At 18.6% G+C, this 17,574-nt stretch overlaps 2 protein-coding genes across 2 annotated transcripts; one reads left to right on the forward strand and one right to left on the reverse strand.

Annotated features, from left to right (window-relative positions):
* Positions 1–381: 381 nt before the first annotated feature.
* Positions 382–5,733, reverse strand: PGSY75_1036900 (hypothetical protein; the record flags this gene model as incomplete). The annotated part of the gene is made up of 3 exons (XM_018786128.1): positions 382–395; positions 586–776; positions 917–5,733. The coding sequence occupies 3 exons, from the start codon at positions 5,731–5,733 to the stop codon at positions 382–384; spliced, it is 5,022 nt and encodes a 1,673-aa protein (XP_018641745.1).
* Positions 5,734–10,096: 4,363 nt separating this feature from the next.
* Positions 10,097–17,175, forward strand: PGSY75_1037000 (putative DNA polymerase zeta catalytic subunit; the record flags this gene model as incomplete). Its single annotated transcript, XM_018786129.1, has 4 exons — positions 10,097–10,192; positions 10,371–10,469; positions 10,582–10,627; positions 10,835–17,175. 4 exons carry the CDS (start codon positions 10,097–10,099, stop codon positions 17,173–17,175), a joined length of 6,582 nt encoding a protein of 2,193 aa, XP_018641746.1.
* Between the last annotated feature and the right edge of the window lie 399 nt (positions 17,176–17,574).

Genomic DNA, 17,574 nt, shown 5'->3' on the forward strand with positions numbered 1-17,574 from the left:
TCTTTTTTTCAATATTAAATAGTTAATTTTATGATAATTATATAAAAATTATAATAAATGTAATATTTTATATTTATTTGTGTATATAATATTTATAATATTTACAACTATGTCCATAGTGTTTTTGTTTGTATTTGTAAATTTTTCTTATTAAACAATACAAAATTTTAATTAAAAAAAAAATATAAATAGGAAATTATATATATAATATAATAAATGCAAATCAAAAATGAATTTTAAAAAAATGAATAAATATTAATAAACATATTATATTAAAAGAGCATGTATAAATGAAATATATTTAATTTTTAATGATAAAAAAAAAAAAAAAAAAAAAAAAAAAAAAAGAATTCAAATGTTATTTTTCATCCATCTCGGTCTTTATTCTTCTCTATCTATAAAATTAAAAAAATAAATAAATAAATAAATAAATAAATAAATAAAGGGGACAGAAATATTAATATTTCAATATAAATAAGAAATATAAATGATTATAACATATATTTATACATATATATATATATATATATATATATATATATATATATATATATAATATACAATTATTATAAATTTTTTACTTACTCCACATCGATAGATTATTATTATAGGCAGAATAATTATAGTTTCTATTGTTATAATTATTTTGTTGTTGATACTGTGTATTTTGATAGTAATTCTGTAAACCTGGAGGGGTTTGCAAAGCATAGCTAAAATTATTATAGTTAAAAAAGTTGTTATTACTATCCCTATTTCCATTGTATACATTACTATTGCTATAATAAAAAAATAAAATAAAATAAAATAAAATAAAAATAAATAATAAAAGTATTAAAATATTATAAATTATTATAAAAATTATACAATTTGATATAAATTTATATATTTATGTTTTATTTTATTTTTTTTAACTTACAAGTTGCTGGTATAATTAAAACTGTTTTTGTTACTTCTATTATAATTATAATTTAAGTTATAGTGATTTAAATTTTTTTCATTAATACTGTTCCAATTACTTCTGTATGCACTTACATTTGTATTATTATTATTAGTTGTAATATTATTATTTAAGTAATTATTATTTTGTTCTTTATCTTGAGACATGTTAAATCCTGGTGGTATATTAAAACTACTTGAATTTATATTATAATAATTGCTATTATGATATAATTGTTTGCTTATATAATTATTTTGATTATTTTGTGAAGCATTATTTATATTATTTGTATCTGCCTTTCCTGTAACTGATGAAGATGTTGAAGATGCTGTATTTTGAGATGTATTTGGCTGTATTTGGTTTTGTGTATATTGTCCTAATGAATTATTATTATTTAATAAATTTTGTTGATGTTGACTTGTATGTTTATTTTGAATAGTTTGTTGGTTTGTAGTAATTGAATTGTTTTTATTATGTGTATGTAAGTTTTGTTTTAAGGTTTGTGTTGATGTTTGTAATTGTAAATCATTTATATTTTTATTTAATTGTTGTTTATTTTTTAAATCTGTTGTACTACATGAAATATTTATATTAGTGTTTAGGTTATTATTAAGGTTGTTCAACGATAAATTAGCAAGTCCACTATTCGTAGTACTATCTACACACACATTGTTATTATTACTATTATTATTATTATTATTGTTGTTATTGTTATTATTATTGTTGCTATTAGTGTTCACATTCGTTGCATTTTGATTAGCATTATTTGTTGAATTATCATGAGTCAAATTTATAGCTTGATGTGTTCCTGATATTGTCATATCTCCACAGTTACTAATATTATCATCATCTCCATTGAGTTGATTTTTCTTTACGTTATTTCCATTTATAAAATTCACAAAACTATTATTCATGTGGATGTTATTATTATGTGCATATAAATTAGATTCATCGAAATTTTCATAATTTATATTATAATTGAAATTATTGTTATGTATACTACTACTTTTATTATAATGATTATTCATTAATCCATATTGTGGAACTAATGCTTGTGTTGTATAACCATTATAAGGCATGTTATTGTATGGATATGACAAATTTCCATAAGAATAATTGTATTGATTAGCTAAACCTGGAGGAGAATTATATGTACTATACATGTTATTATTATTTATATTATTCATGCCCATATTCATTAAGTTCATATTATTAATATCACTGCTGGTATTTTTATTCGTAATATTTATGTTTGATGTGTTATTATTATTATTATTAGTAATATTATTGGTTGTATTTCTGGTATTATTATTATTTGTAGTAATAACTGTAGCACTAGTTGTATTATTATTTAGACCACTTGAAGATATATTATTATTTACTACATTTTGTTGACTTCTTAAAAATTTCTGAGATATTTGATTTAATTGTATTGAATTAGTGTCATCCAAATCATTATTATCATAATTCTTATTTTTAAAAGAGCCTTGAATATATTTACTATTTTTACCACTCATAAAAGAAGTAGAATGATTATCTTGGGATCCATGAGTTGCAACTGTTGATGATTTATTAAGAAAAGTTGTATTTGTATTACTTAACAACTGTTTTGTATTATTAATTGGTGTTTGCATTTGTTGATGATTTAATGAATTAGATGTTGATGATGCTGCAATTTTTGGTAATGTCAAATTATTTGTTTTATTATTATTATTATTATTATTATTATTTATATGATGTGAATTTTTATGAGTTGATACATAAGAGGATTTATTTTTGTTTTCATTGAATAAATCATTATTGTTAATATTATTTATATTGTTATTATTATGGTAATCTTCTCTTTTTTGGTTTTTATTTTTAAAATCAAAATGTTTAAATTCTCTATCCTTTTGGTGTCTTAAATCAGATTGGTTTACATCATAATTACGATTGTTCATATTGTTATTATTTTCTTCTTTATAATAATGTGATGATATATTATTATCATTATTACTTAATCCCATTGATGATGCTTCTAAAGCATAATTTTTTCTTATATTATTTATTTTCTTTTTATTTTCTGCATTTAATATTTTATTATCATCATCATCATTTAACATATTATTATTTTTTATATGTTCCATAACATTGTTTTCAGACATATTGAAATTTTCAATATTATCACCACTTATATTGATATTACCAAAAAATATTTTTTTATTCATATTACCTAAAAGAGATAAATTGGGCATATATATTGGTATATCATTTTTCTCCTTTCCTTCTTGTTCTTCTGTTTTCATCATATCATCTATAACAAATTGCTCTACATTTGATACAGGACTACTTAATCCTTTCATATTATTGTTCAACTTATTCTTTCCTTTTTTCATATCAACAGATGTATTTAATGCTGTTTTATTATTTATAACTTTTAACAAATCAGTTTCATTATTTTCATTATTTTGTAATTCTTCATGATCAATTTTTTTCTTTTTCTTTTTTAATTTCTTTTCATCTAATGTTTGTTCACTTTTGTTTCCTGCGTTATTATTTTTATTATCTTTTTTTTTTTCTTCATTTAATTTTTTATTTACATTTTTATCATTTAAATTTTTCACATCAGTTATATTTTGTCCTTTAGTTGTTGTAGAATCTTCAACTGTGGCTTTTTTTAATTTTTTCTTTTTCTCTTTATTTTTTTCTTCTCCTAATTTATTTCCAGATTGTGAATCAATAACTGCTGTATCTGTTACACTTTTTTTTTTGTTGGTACTTTGATTGTTATTAATATTATCTTTTTGAGATTTTTCATTTTTTAATTCTTTATTTGAATTTACATCTTTTTTAGGTGAACTAAGAGTTTCTTCTTTCTGATTATTATTCTGAATACCATTGGTAATTACCGATACCCACAATTTTTCTGTTTTATTATTTTTGATTGGTATCAATTGGCATTTTGATTTCTTCACATCATTTTTTTCTTCTTCTACATTCTTTACAAGTGTTTGTTGTTGTGTTTTTGTTTTGGATACATCATTTTTATTATGTTCTTCTACGTTTGACATTTTCATAAAATTACCATTGACAACAGATGCATATGAGGTATTAATATTTGTTGGTGATTTTTTTTTGTTCGTACCAACGGTTGTGTTTTCAATAACTTTTCTATTAACATCCTGATCCAATTCATTTGTTTCTTCTGTAACAGTTGTCATATCGTAATTTAACTTTTGTCCAGTATATGGATCATACTCTAAATCTACACTATTATTATTTTTACTTGATGTTCTTTTTTTTTTGAAATCCTTTTTTGATAATAAACCTTTCTTTTGAGTTCCTTTATTAAAAGAAGAATTAATATGACTACTATTTGCAGAATTATATAAACTCAATTTATTACTAGTATTATTATTGAAAAGAGAATATCTATTTTTTGCATTCTTTGCCATAAGTGTTTCATTTAAAGGTTTTGTAGTACTATATCTATTATAATTTTTATTAAAATATTTATCATGATAATTAAAATTATTATATCTATTAAAATGTGCATGACCATTTACTAGATTTGATGCATGAGAGAATTTATTCTTCAAATCTTTTTTTCCATAATGATCATCATTATATTTATAATCAGCTAATAGTTTATTATTATTATTATTATTATTATTATCTTCTAATTTAAGATAATTTTTTTTTTTATGCAAATAATTAAAATAACTATTTTTATTACTTCTTTTATTATGGAGAAAAAATTCATTTTCTTCTTCTTCATCTTCATCATAATCATGATTATTCATATGAAATTCTTGATGATTAATATCTTCTTCTTCTTCGTCACATTCTTCATCATATTCGTTTATATTATTATGATCATTATTAAAACCATGAGAATTTTTATGTTTTATGAAATTCTCATGATTAACATCATTTAATGTCTTAAACAAATTTTTACCTTTTTTGGATTTGCCATCTTTTTCTTGAATAGCATATTTTAATAAATCATTATTTGCATTTTCATTTGTACTATTTTTAATATCGTTATGTGTACTAGAACCTTTTTTCTTTTTATTTTTCTGACTAGTTGCATTATCATTTATATTATGTTCTCCTTGATTCTTTTCAACAGCTGATAAATTTTTTATGTTCAATGTCTTATTTGAATGGTCATTTAAATTTTTCTTTAAAACTTTATCATCTTGAGGCTTTTTATTCATATCTTGTAATAATGTTACATTTTCATTTTTCGTTTGTGTATTTGGAAAATGATTGACTTTGTTATTAATAATAATCATTTTTTGATCTGCTGTTGTAGTTACACCAGTATTTATAACCGAATTTTTTGTATTATTATTATTATTACTATTATTAATATTACTTTTTTTTACATCTTTATCTTTTAAGTTAAAACCTTTTGAAAATAACTTTTCAATATTTTTACTACCTTTTTTATTCAAATTATTAGGTGTGAAACTATTTTTCTTATTATTCTTTTCAGCAGGTTTTTTATTTTTTTTACTTTTTACAGTTTTCCATAATCCTTCATCTTTACCTTCTTTAGATTCCATAATATTACACAATTCTAACTGAATCTTTTCTATATCAAATTTGTATAAACTAATAAAATTATAAACATCTTCTCTGTTATATCCATAATAATCTAATATGGGAGATATTATTTCTATTAACTTTTCTGTTCTAGGGGAGTAGCTCGATTTATCATCAAGCTTTTTTTTGGATAAAGAACTCCATTTATTTTTGCTTAAATTTTTTAGTGATAAAACCATTGTTTCGTTTGATGTATTTTTATCCATTTTATTATATGAGCATATTTTTTTTTTTTATAATATATATATATATATAATTATATATATATATATATTTACATATATATATTTATATATATATATGTATATAAATTAATATAAACTGATTTACCTTTTTCCACTTTATTATTTCTGTATATACGTAATATTATATTTTCTTTCAACTTGACACAAAATTCTTATACACAATTAATAAAATGGGAGAATAACTATTAAATACAATTAAAATATATAAACAAATGATATATAATATGTAACACTAATTCACGTAAAAATGTAAATAAATCAAAATATATAAATATATATATATATATTTATTTATTTATCTAGTGTTCTTTGCTTTTTTAATATATATCAAAATTATATTATATATTATATAATTTATATATTCTTTAAATAATATATACATATATATATATATATATATATTATGCCCTTTTCTTCAATACTTTTTTTTTTTTTTTTTTATATTATAATATATATATATATAAATAAACGTAAAAATATATATAAATTTATGTTTATATTTTTATATATTTTTTTAATTTATTAATTTTCCCATGTATATATACAATATGAAAAATAATAATCAATAGGTTTAAAATTTCATTTTACATGTTATATATATAATATATATATGTATATCATTAAAGGTTATGATATATTAATATTAATTTTCATTTTTAAAAAATTATATATATTATAAAATGTAAAAAAAAAAAAAAAAATAAGAAATATATATATATATATATATATATATATATATATATATAACTTAAATCTTCAACACTTATAAATATATTCTTCATAAAAATTTATTCATATATTATTACAATACTAATCTTATAAAAAAAAATGAAATATATATATATTTATATATATTATGAACAATATTTAGGTAATGTTTATACTCTTTTTGTTCCTTATATTTTTTTGGATTTTTTTGGTTTTATTTATACAAATATATTATAAAATACAATTTAATATAAAAAAAATAATTTTCCTTATTTTATAAATATCTTCAAAAACGATACAACTTTTAATTATATTTATATATATATATATATATATATATATATATATATATTAATATATAATAAATAAAATATAAAGTGTTCTTATATTTTATTTTTTTTATTATTTGAAGGTATATTTATAAAAAATTAGGATATCTCTTTTTCTTGTTTGTTTCTTCATATATTATATTATATATAATTATATATATAATAATATATAAATAAAACGATTCTTTTTTTTTATTTACTTTTTTTTTTTTTTATTATTTTCTTATATATAATATTTATATAATAAATTATACATTCCTATAAATTTATATATAATATAATATGTTATAAATTTTATTTATGTTATTATTTTGTATAATAAAAAACATAAAATTTTACAAATATTTAAAAAAAAAAAAAAATTAAAATAATATGTCGTGCTTGCAAAATATATAAATATTATTTTAAGTATTTAACATTAAAATAAAATATGAAAAAAAAAAAAAAAATTATTTATATTTAATAAAGGTATTTTATTATATTATATATTTATAATAATTATATAATATTAATATATATAAATATATAATAAAATAATATGTTTCATTTATATATATTATTATATATTCTTATTTATTTTGTTTATATATTTATATATATATTTTTATATATATATATGGTTTTTTTTTTTTTTTTTTTTTTTTTTTTTTTATGATTTTATCACATATATCAAAAATTCATTTCTCATAATAATGTTTTTTCAATTGCTTTTTTTATATTTTTATAAAAAAAGAAATAATATATAATAAAATAATAATATACATATTATTATATATAAAATAAATATTTTTTCATTACTCATATATAAAATATATATAATATATATTATGTATATGAACTTAAACTCATTTAATAAAATTTTGAGATATTATTTGTATTAAATATATAATTATTATACTTATATTCTTATAAAAATTGCTCATTCCATATATTATATTATTATTCATCCGAGGTATATATAATATATAATGCCTTATTTATATTATATATATATATATATATAATATATATACTGTATCATATAATATATAAATATCTATGTATATATATATAATATATTTTTAAGTTAAAAATTATATAATCATCATAATATATAAATTAATATAAAAAACTTAAGATAACAATTTCTTTAAAAAACTTCTAAGCACAATAATTTCATAGAATTTTACAAAGCCAATAAAATTACATTTTACATATATATATTATATATAAATGTTAATTTTTTTTTTTTTTTTTCCCCTTATATAAAAAAGAAAATACAAGGGACATGCATACCACTATTTTTTAAGTTTTCCTTTTATTTTCATTATAGTTTTTTGACAAATAATATAAAATTTTTATTTTTCTTTAAATATAAAAAGTTATATATTATTATATTTACATAAACATATATATATATATATATATATAATATTTTCTTTTTTGTAAATTATTAAAAAAAATACATACTTTTTTTTACTTTTATTTTAAGAAAATAAAATTTTCATCTTTTTATTTTCTCGTATTATATAATATATAATAATATATGTATTTATAATTTTAATATAAATAAAAAAATTCCTTTTTAATCTTAAATTATTAACATATTATATATATAATTTGTAAATTTCGTAAGGCATAAACTTAATTTTACAAGTAACAAAAATAAAAATTATTATTATATATATATTTTTATATATAACTATTATATCATCATTATATATGTATATATATATATATATTTTTGACTGTTCACGTTTTCTTTATATATTTAAAATAAAAATATGAAAAAATGTAAATATAAAAAGATTTGTTGAGTGTATATGATTTCATAATTGTTTATACATAAAAAAAAATGCTAATATAAAATAAAAACATTTTTATATTATTATATTATAAAAAAAATATATACTAACACATTTATATGTATATATAATCATATTTAGTAATCTTTATAATTTTGTGATATTAGAATTATTTTATTTTCAATTTAGCTTTCTTTTTGTTCACATTAATATTATGAGATATATATTTATATATAACATAATGTTGGGATTTATAAATACTGTTGTGTTTATTTCCTTCTTTTTTTTTATTTATTTAATATGATTTTGTGATTACAAAAATCAGTGTATATACAATTTTCTTATTAATTATAAAAATGACTGTTTTTTTTTTTGTTTTTTTTTTTTTTCTTAATAATTTAAGAGGACATATTTTTTTATTTAGTCATAATAAGATATTAAAAGAATAGAGAATTAGAAAAAAATAAAATGGGAATATATAACTCATATAAATATATATATATATATTTATTTATTTATATTTATATTTAATGTAATAATATAAATAAGTATGCACACATATATACGTACACTAATATATATATATATATATATATATATATTATATTGTCATTTTCAGTTTAAGAATTTTTTTTTTTTTTATTTTCAAAGTAAGCTTCTTTTAATTCCTTTTATATTTATAGAGGAAATGGGAAAAAATGTTGTTAACTTATATAAATGGAATAATTTAATCAAATTGTATATGGTCATTTTTCATTTTTTAAGATAAATAATTATTCTGGAACATAGAAAATATATGCATATAAATTTTTATATATATAACTTCAATGTAAAAATGAAAGTCATGTAAGGTTATAAATGTATAAAATATAAGGATGTTAGAAAAAAAAAAAAAAAAAAAATTAATAGATAATTAATTTTCGACAATTTCTTTAATAATAAAATGGAGGTTTTTTAATTTCTTCATATATATTAAATATTATGTGAAAATTTTTATATAATATAAATTATATGATTTTCCCTTCGTGTATATATATATATATATATATATATATGACATACACATAAAATATAAAAAAAATATTCCGAGATTATCACATATATTTATATATATTTTATTTATATGACTTTTTTCTCATTTTCCAAATAAATATAAATGAATATTTTTAAGAATTTTTTAAAAGATATAAATATAAATTCAATATTCGTATTATTTTTTAATTGATATATGGTTTAAGAAAATTATGGACACTTTGCTACTTTTAATATTATTTATTTTTTGAAAAAAATATACCTATATTATAAAAATAAGAATTAAATAAATTAATAAAAAAAAGAAAAAAAAAAAACACATATATATATATATATATATATATTAAATTTATTTGTACTTGTAAATTTTTTTAATATATATTTAAAATTTTATAAAAATAAAAAAGAGAAAATAAAATATTATGATTTATATATCTTTAAATTATATAGCAAGTTTGTAATAACAGTATTATGAATTTAGCTGAAAAACCAAAAGCTTTTTTTATTTGCAAATTTTTATTTTTTTATTATATTTATAAAAAACCCATCTTACCTTTTGATTCGTTGGTATGAATTGAATTCATAAAAAATAATAGTGATTATATATAAGTGAACACCATTAGTATTTATATATATAAATATATATATATATATGATTTATATTAACATACTATAATGCTATTTTTTTTTTTTTTTCCCCCATTTTTACACATCTTTATTTTTTTCATTCCAATTTCCTTTATAGAAATGTAAAATTAGTGGTAAAGAGATACCCTATGTTTGCATTATTCAAATATTAGGTCTAAGTCTTTTAGGCCAACGTGTGTGCTTGTATATACACGACGTAAGTAAAATATAAGAATTAATAATAGAAGAGAATATTATTAAAAATTATACACTCTTATAATTAATTTTATTTATTTATTATTTATTTTATTTTTTTGTTCTTTGTGTAGTTCTACCCTTTCTTTTATTTACTAATACCACCTGAGGAAAAGAATAGTAAACCAAATGAATAATATAAAATATATAAATATATATATGTATATATATTTACCATTATGATATTCCATAGGTAGTTAGATATTTTTATAGTTATATATAAATTTATCTCTCATATATATGTATCTTAAAGTTTGTTTATTCTATATTATTATTTTATTTTTTTTTTATTTTTTTTTTAATTTTTTTTTCCTTTTCCCATTTCAGATGATAAGCTAGAAATAGAATTATGCGAATTTTTAGAGGAAGAATATGGAAAAACGAAAAAAGATCCAAGTAGCAATGTGTGTATTTATAATATAGAAAGAGTTAAAAGGAAAGCTATTTATGGGTATAATGAGGAGTGTGATGATTTTTTGAAAATATCTTTCTTATATCCAAATACAATTAATTATTTTGCAAGTTTGTTAAAAAAGAAATTATTTAAGAAACGTATATGGGATTTATATGAAGTTCATATAAATTATATGTTACATTTTTTATGTATGAAAAATATATATGGATGTTCTGAAATATATATTGATAAAAACATTTATTTTAGAAAAGAATTTGTGAATGAAATAAATTTCGAATGTATTGAAAAAGAAGAGCGTTGGTATTTAGGGGGAAAAAAATGTAATTTAGATAACTTTAAAAGAAATAAATATTTAGAAGTAGACGCTCCTTTAGTTTTTACAGTAAAAACAATCAATGTTAATTTTTCGTCATTAAAAAGAGAAACGTCATATGATATTGAGTGTGATATAAAACATCAACATATTTTAAATGAGAAAATATATAAATATGAATTTGAAAAGAATAAAATAAAATGGAAGAAAGAATTCAATTTTGATCTTCCTATTAATCATTTAGATTCTTTTGCAAAAATGTGGATGAAAGAAAAAAAAAGATGTAAATATATGGACATGAATTTAAAGAAGGAACTTTTTTATTTTAGCAGTTATGAAAATGATTTATGTTTTGACACATTTGATGTACTAACTGAGAGAACAAAAAAAATGTTCCAAGGATTTTTAGAATTTATGAGGAAACGGCAAAGTGAAAAGGAAAACGTAAACTGTGAGAAAATATTAGAATGTGATAATATTGAAAAGATTCAAAAATATAATGACATAATTAATGATGATATGAAACTAAAAAAAGACTATAATTTTAATTCTGGTATGAATAATATAGAAGTGAATATAAAACAAATAAGAAATAATGATAATATAAATAATTGTAAAAATATGGCACATAATGAAGGAGAAAATAATATGTTATCAAATATGATTGGTGATAAAAAAAAGGATCATATGGAAATATCACCTGATTTTTTCATACAAAATAAAGAAGAAGAAAAGGAAATAGAAGAGAAAAGAGAAAAGGAAAAGCAAGATGAAAAAGAAAAGGAGAAAGAGGAAGAAGGAGAAAAGGAAAAAGAGGATGAAAGAGAAAAGGAAAAAGAGGATGAAATAGAATGTTTTATTGAGTACGTTAATGAGAAAGGATGTATAGCTTCCTTTGAAATTAATAAAAAGAGAAAAGAAGTGGTTCGTTATTCTTTTAAGAAAGAACCACCTAGAATAAGCAAATGTTATGCCGTTGTTAATAATTTAGTTGATGATCTAAGGGGAAGTGATAACAATATTGTGAAAGAAAAAATGAAGGGAAATATTTATAACAAAATACATGACCATATAGAATATGAAAATAAAGAAGATACATCCAAATTTGAATATATAGAAAAAGAAAATCATATGGAAAATAAGGATAATATAAAAAAGCAATATGAACAGATTAAATCAAAAAATATGAAGAAAAAAATAAATATAAAATATGGAAATATATTTTTTTTAGAAATATTAACCGAAATAAAAGATGAAAATTGTTATTCGTCAGATTATAACCAAGACAAAATAAAGGCCATTTTTTATATAGTGAGAGAAGAAAGACTTATGAATTTATATGAGGATTATAATAATTGCATGGGAATTATAGCAACGAAACCTTTTCCTAATATTTCATATCTTTTTAATGAAAATGAATTAAATAAAGAACAATTAAATGAAGAAAAATCAAATGAAGAACAATTAAATGAAGAACAATTAAATGAAGAACAATTAAATGAAGAACAATCAAATGAAGAACAATCAAATGAAGAACAATTAAAATTGTGTAGAGATATAAATCATATGGAAGACATGAATATTTGTAAAAATAATTGTAAATGTATAGAAAAAAATAAGGATAATCTAAGAAATGATAAAAATGTGATTAATAAAAACAACGATGATTCATGTGGAAGAAATAAAGAACCATATTGTCGGGAGAATGGTTATCATAAGAATAACAGAATAAAAGAAATAACAAATAATAATATAAAAAAAGAGAAGAAACCTTTTTTTGATTTTAATATAAATTATAATAAAGTTAATATATGTATTGTAGAAAATGAAAGAGAATTAATTCAAAAATTGATTAATAAAATATTGTTTTATTCTCCGCTTAGTATTGTTTCCTATGAAAATGATAAATATAATATAAATTATATAAACCAAAGATGTTTAGCTTTAGATATAGGTAATTTTTATAAGATGATTTGTAAACTGAATGATCAGAAAAAGTTTTTAGATTTACATAACGCATATAGTAGAAATATAAAAGGTATCATAATTGAAAGTTTATATAAATTATCAAATACTTATAATACTTCATTTGAAAATTTATGTAAACATTATTTAAATATAAATATTCCATCTGTTAACAAATATACCTTATATTATTGGTATAATTATAAGAAAAAAAGGAAAATAAAAACTAATGAATCTTCAACAAGTATGAATAAAGATAATTTAAATAATGATATGTGGAATGATATGGATGAGGAAGATATTTATTTTCCATATAGACATATAACAATAAAACATTATTTAAGAAAAGTATATTTTATACTATTAATATATGATAAAATATGCTTTTTAAAAAGAAAGATGAGTTTCTGTAAATATATTCATGTTGATTTATTATCTTTAATAAATAGAGGATCTCAATATATTATAGAATCTTTTCTTCTCAAGATGTGTATTAAATATAACTATGTTTTATATTCTCCTTCAAATAAAGAAATATTTGATCAAAGACCTATTTTGCATACTCCTTTAATATTGCAACCCAAAAGTTCAATCAATTTTTTTCCATTATTAGTTTTTGATTTTCAGTCATTATATCCTTCTATTTTAATTGCTTTTAATATTTGTTATTCAACATGCTTAGGAACCATAACCCTAAAGAGGAAATTGAGTCAAATGGATGAAGAAAAGAATAATGAAAAGAACAATGAAGATACCGAAGATTTGTCAATGCAGAAAAGTGGAACTGATGTGAATGATATGAATGTTATGAATGTTATGAATGATATGAATGATATGAATGATAAGAATTATATAAATTATAAGAATGAATTATCATGTAGTAATAAAAATGTTTTACCATCTGATGAATATAAAGATATTATGAATATCTCTGGGGATGAAAAATATCTATTCGACTTGTTGGATGAAAATATAAATGAATGTAGATCATCTGCAGATCCAATGATTGAATCTGATATTATTCGTAGTAATGGAAAAGAATTAGATGAGAATATATTTAATGGGAATATGACTACTGAAAATCATGATGAAATAAAATATAAACTTGATATGAATAATAAATTAGAATTGAGAAATAAAAATTATATAAATAAAACAAATGAGCAATCAATATGTGGGAATATAAATAAGAACAAATTTTATAGCAATGAAGATAAATCCATGGAAACCAATTTTGAATTTATAAAACTGGGAGTAATGAAAAATGTTCCTACTATTTCAAGTAGAATTAAAAATCTTAAAAGTGAGGATTTAATTATAACTAGTAATAATACAATATATGTAAAGAAACACAAAAGGAAAGGAATATGTCCTCTTTTTCTTGAAGACATTTTAAAAACAAGGATTATGTTAAAACGATGCATGGGTATGTATGAAGAAAGGGTTAGTAAAAAATTAAATGAAAGAATGGGAAAATTAAAATTAATATTAAATGTTGCTACAGGATATATTGGTGCAAATTTTTCTGGTAGGATGCCATGTGTAGATATTTCTGAAAGTATTATAAGTATAGGTCGTAATTTTTTATTATTTATAATTGAATATATAAAAGAAAATTATAAGTTTGTTAAAATATTATATGGAGATACAGATTCATTATTTTTATTAAATGAAACTACAGATGATATACAAAGTTCTTTTAAACTTGCTTATGAAATATTAAATAGTATAAATAATATATTACCATTACCAATGTATTTAAATTTTGAAAAGATATATTGTCCTTCTCTTCTTTTAACCAAAAAACGATATTTTGGTTTTTCATTTAAAAGTGAAAATCAAGATAATCCTATTTTAGATTTAAAGGGTGTAGAAAGTATAAGATCCGATCAATGTATATTAGTAAAAAATATATTAATACAAATATATTTTATCCTTTTTTATTTTAAAAGTAATTGTTATTTTTCTTATTGTTGTTGTTGTTGTTATTTATGTAAGAACTTTTTTTCTAATATGATATGTTCTTGTAAAGAATTAAATGTTCATAAAACGGATCCATGTTTTTTATTCAGGTTATTAAAAATTGTATTAAACATATGCAAAGCTAGAAGATACATTAGTCAAAACGAAGATATAGATAATATAAATAATAACAATAATAATAATATTAAAAATAATAATAAATATGATTGTCATGGTAACAATCACTATGCTAATAAAATGAATGATGTATCAAATATATCGTTGCAATTATATCAAGAAGTTCCTTCTTTTGACAAGGTGAAACTTTATAAGGAAGTTATGAATTGGATAGAATATTATGATAACGAGAATTTATTACTAAAAACTTTAAACTTTTTATATAGGGAAAAATATTCTTTTTTAATATATTTATTTAATCTATTTGATGAAGGTACATTAAAAAAAGAAATTGAAAAAATAATACAAATAAATTTTCAAAAAATAGAAAACCAAAAAAATAAAAAATGTTGTTTTATGAATCCTTCTAATGTTTTCAAAAGTTGTTTATGTGTTAAGAACATAAATGAAAATGTAAAATGTGATAAGATAAGATGTTATTGTAATATAAAACAAGCTATGTTTTTTTTTTATAATCCAACATATAATAAAGTGGATTATGTTTTTAATACTAAATTATTTTATTCTCATTTATTATCTCATATAAGAAAAACGTTAAGTGAATATTTTAATAAAATTTATGATAATCAAATTTCTTGTAATAATTTTATTATATATAGAAAAGTGAAATTAGGTTCATACAAAGGAGAAATGCAGGGCATTAAGCGAAAAGTATCACTACCACCTCAAGCAATTGTAGCAAGGAAAATGATGCGAGATTTTCCTAATTCAATTATTACATATAAAGAAAAGGTGCCTTACATATTTACTAAGAAGTTGAAAGATGATAAATTTTATAGTTCTGTTTCGCATCCGCATTTTATTAGAGGAATTTATAAGTCCTTTAAGTTTCAGTGTGGTTCTACAGAACAGGTAGATATATTTGAAGACAATTATAATAATAATAATAATGATAGTAGTGATAATAATAATGATAGTAATGATCATAATAATAATGATAGTAATGATCATAATAATAATGATAGTAATGATCATAATAATAATGATAATATTGAAAATTTTCCGAGCTCGGAAAAAAGCGAATATTGTGATATTAGTGAAAACGAAGAAAAAAGCGAAAACTGTAAAAATTCGGATATGAGTGAATATTGTGAATATGATGAAAAGCAGTTATATGTTGATGGTATGATGGAAATAAATGAATTAAAAAATAAAATATTACCTATTAATTTAAAAAAAAAAATGAAAAATAAAAAGAAAAAAATAAAAGAAATAAATTATGATTATTATATACAAAATTTAATTATTCCACCACTTAAAAGAATGTTAGATTTATTGCCTTTTTGTTCCATCAATTTAGATGAAATTTTTTACAGAACAAAAAGAAAATTTAATTGGAATAAGGCAAAATTAGAAATGTTTTCAAAGTATTATAAAAATATGGATAATAAACTGTTAAGAAATAATGATGTAACAAATAAAGGTATCAGAATGGTGAATATTATAAATGAAGACAAAACAAATAATAAAGAACACAATGGGAATACAAAAAGCTTAAACTTTTTACATAATGTGAATGGAACAATGGAAAATTATAAAGATATGAATAACAAATCAAAAATTATAATAAGGTTAGAAGGACAAGGAGAAAATGAAGAATTAAAAGTTACAAATAAAATAATGAATAGTTATGTAGAAATTAATAAATCTCAGGATATGCTGAAAAAATTAAATAAAATATGCTTAACGTGTGCAAATTCTGAAATGGAAGCGTTAGCATGTCATTATTCTGTGCATTGTAATATATTTTTTAAAAGGATTAATTTACAAGATATTATTTTAAAAAATAAAGATTCAATAAACAGACTTACATAACAATATAGAATTATTAATTATGACGAAATATATATGTATGTAATTTTTAGTTGTATTAATCTATATAAATATCATTATTTTGTTTTTTTTTTTTTTCAATCTATTTTGTTTTATTTATTTATTTATTTATTTTATTTTATTTTATTTTTTATTTTTTTTTGGGTGTGATAAATTTTTATATATTAAATTAAAAAAAAAATGTAAAGTTTAATTTATTAATTATATATAGAATTAAAAAAAAAAATTATAAAATTAATAATTACAATGATTGACTAATAAAATTGTATTTTTTTTTAATTTAAAAAAAAAAAATAATAAAATAAACGATATTGATAAGACGCAAAAATATTTGTAATATGAAGGACATATATATATATATATATATTATATCCTTATTCA

This window comes from Plasmodium gaboni, chromosome 10 (genome assembly GCF_001602025.1).
Source record: "Plasmodium gaboni strain SY75 chromosome 10, whole genome shotgun sequence".
NCBI lineage: Eukaryota > Apicomplexa > Aconoidasida > Haemosporida > Plasmodiidae > Plasmodium > Plasmodium gaboni.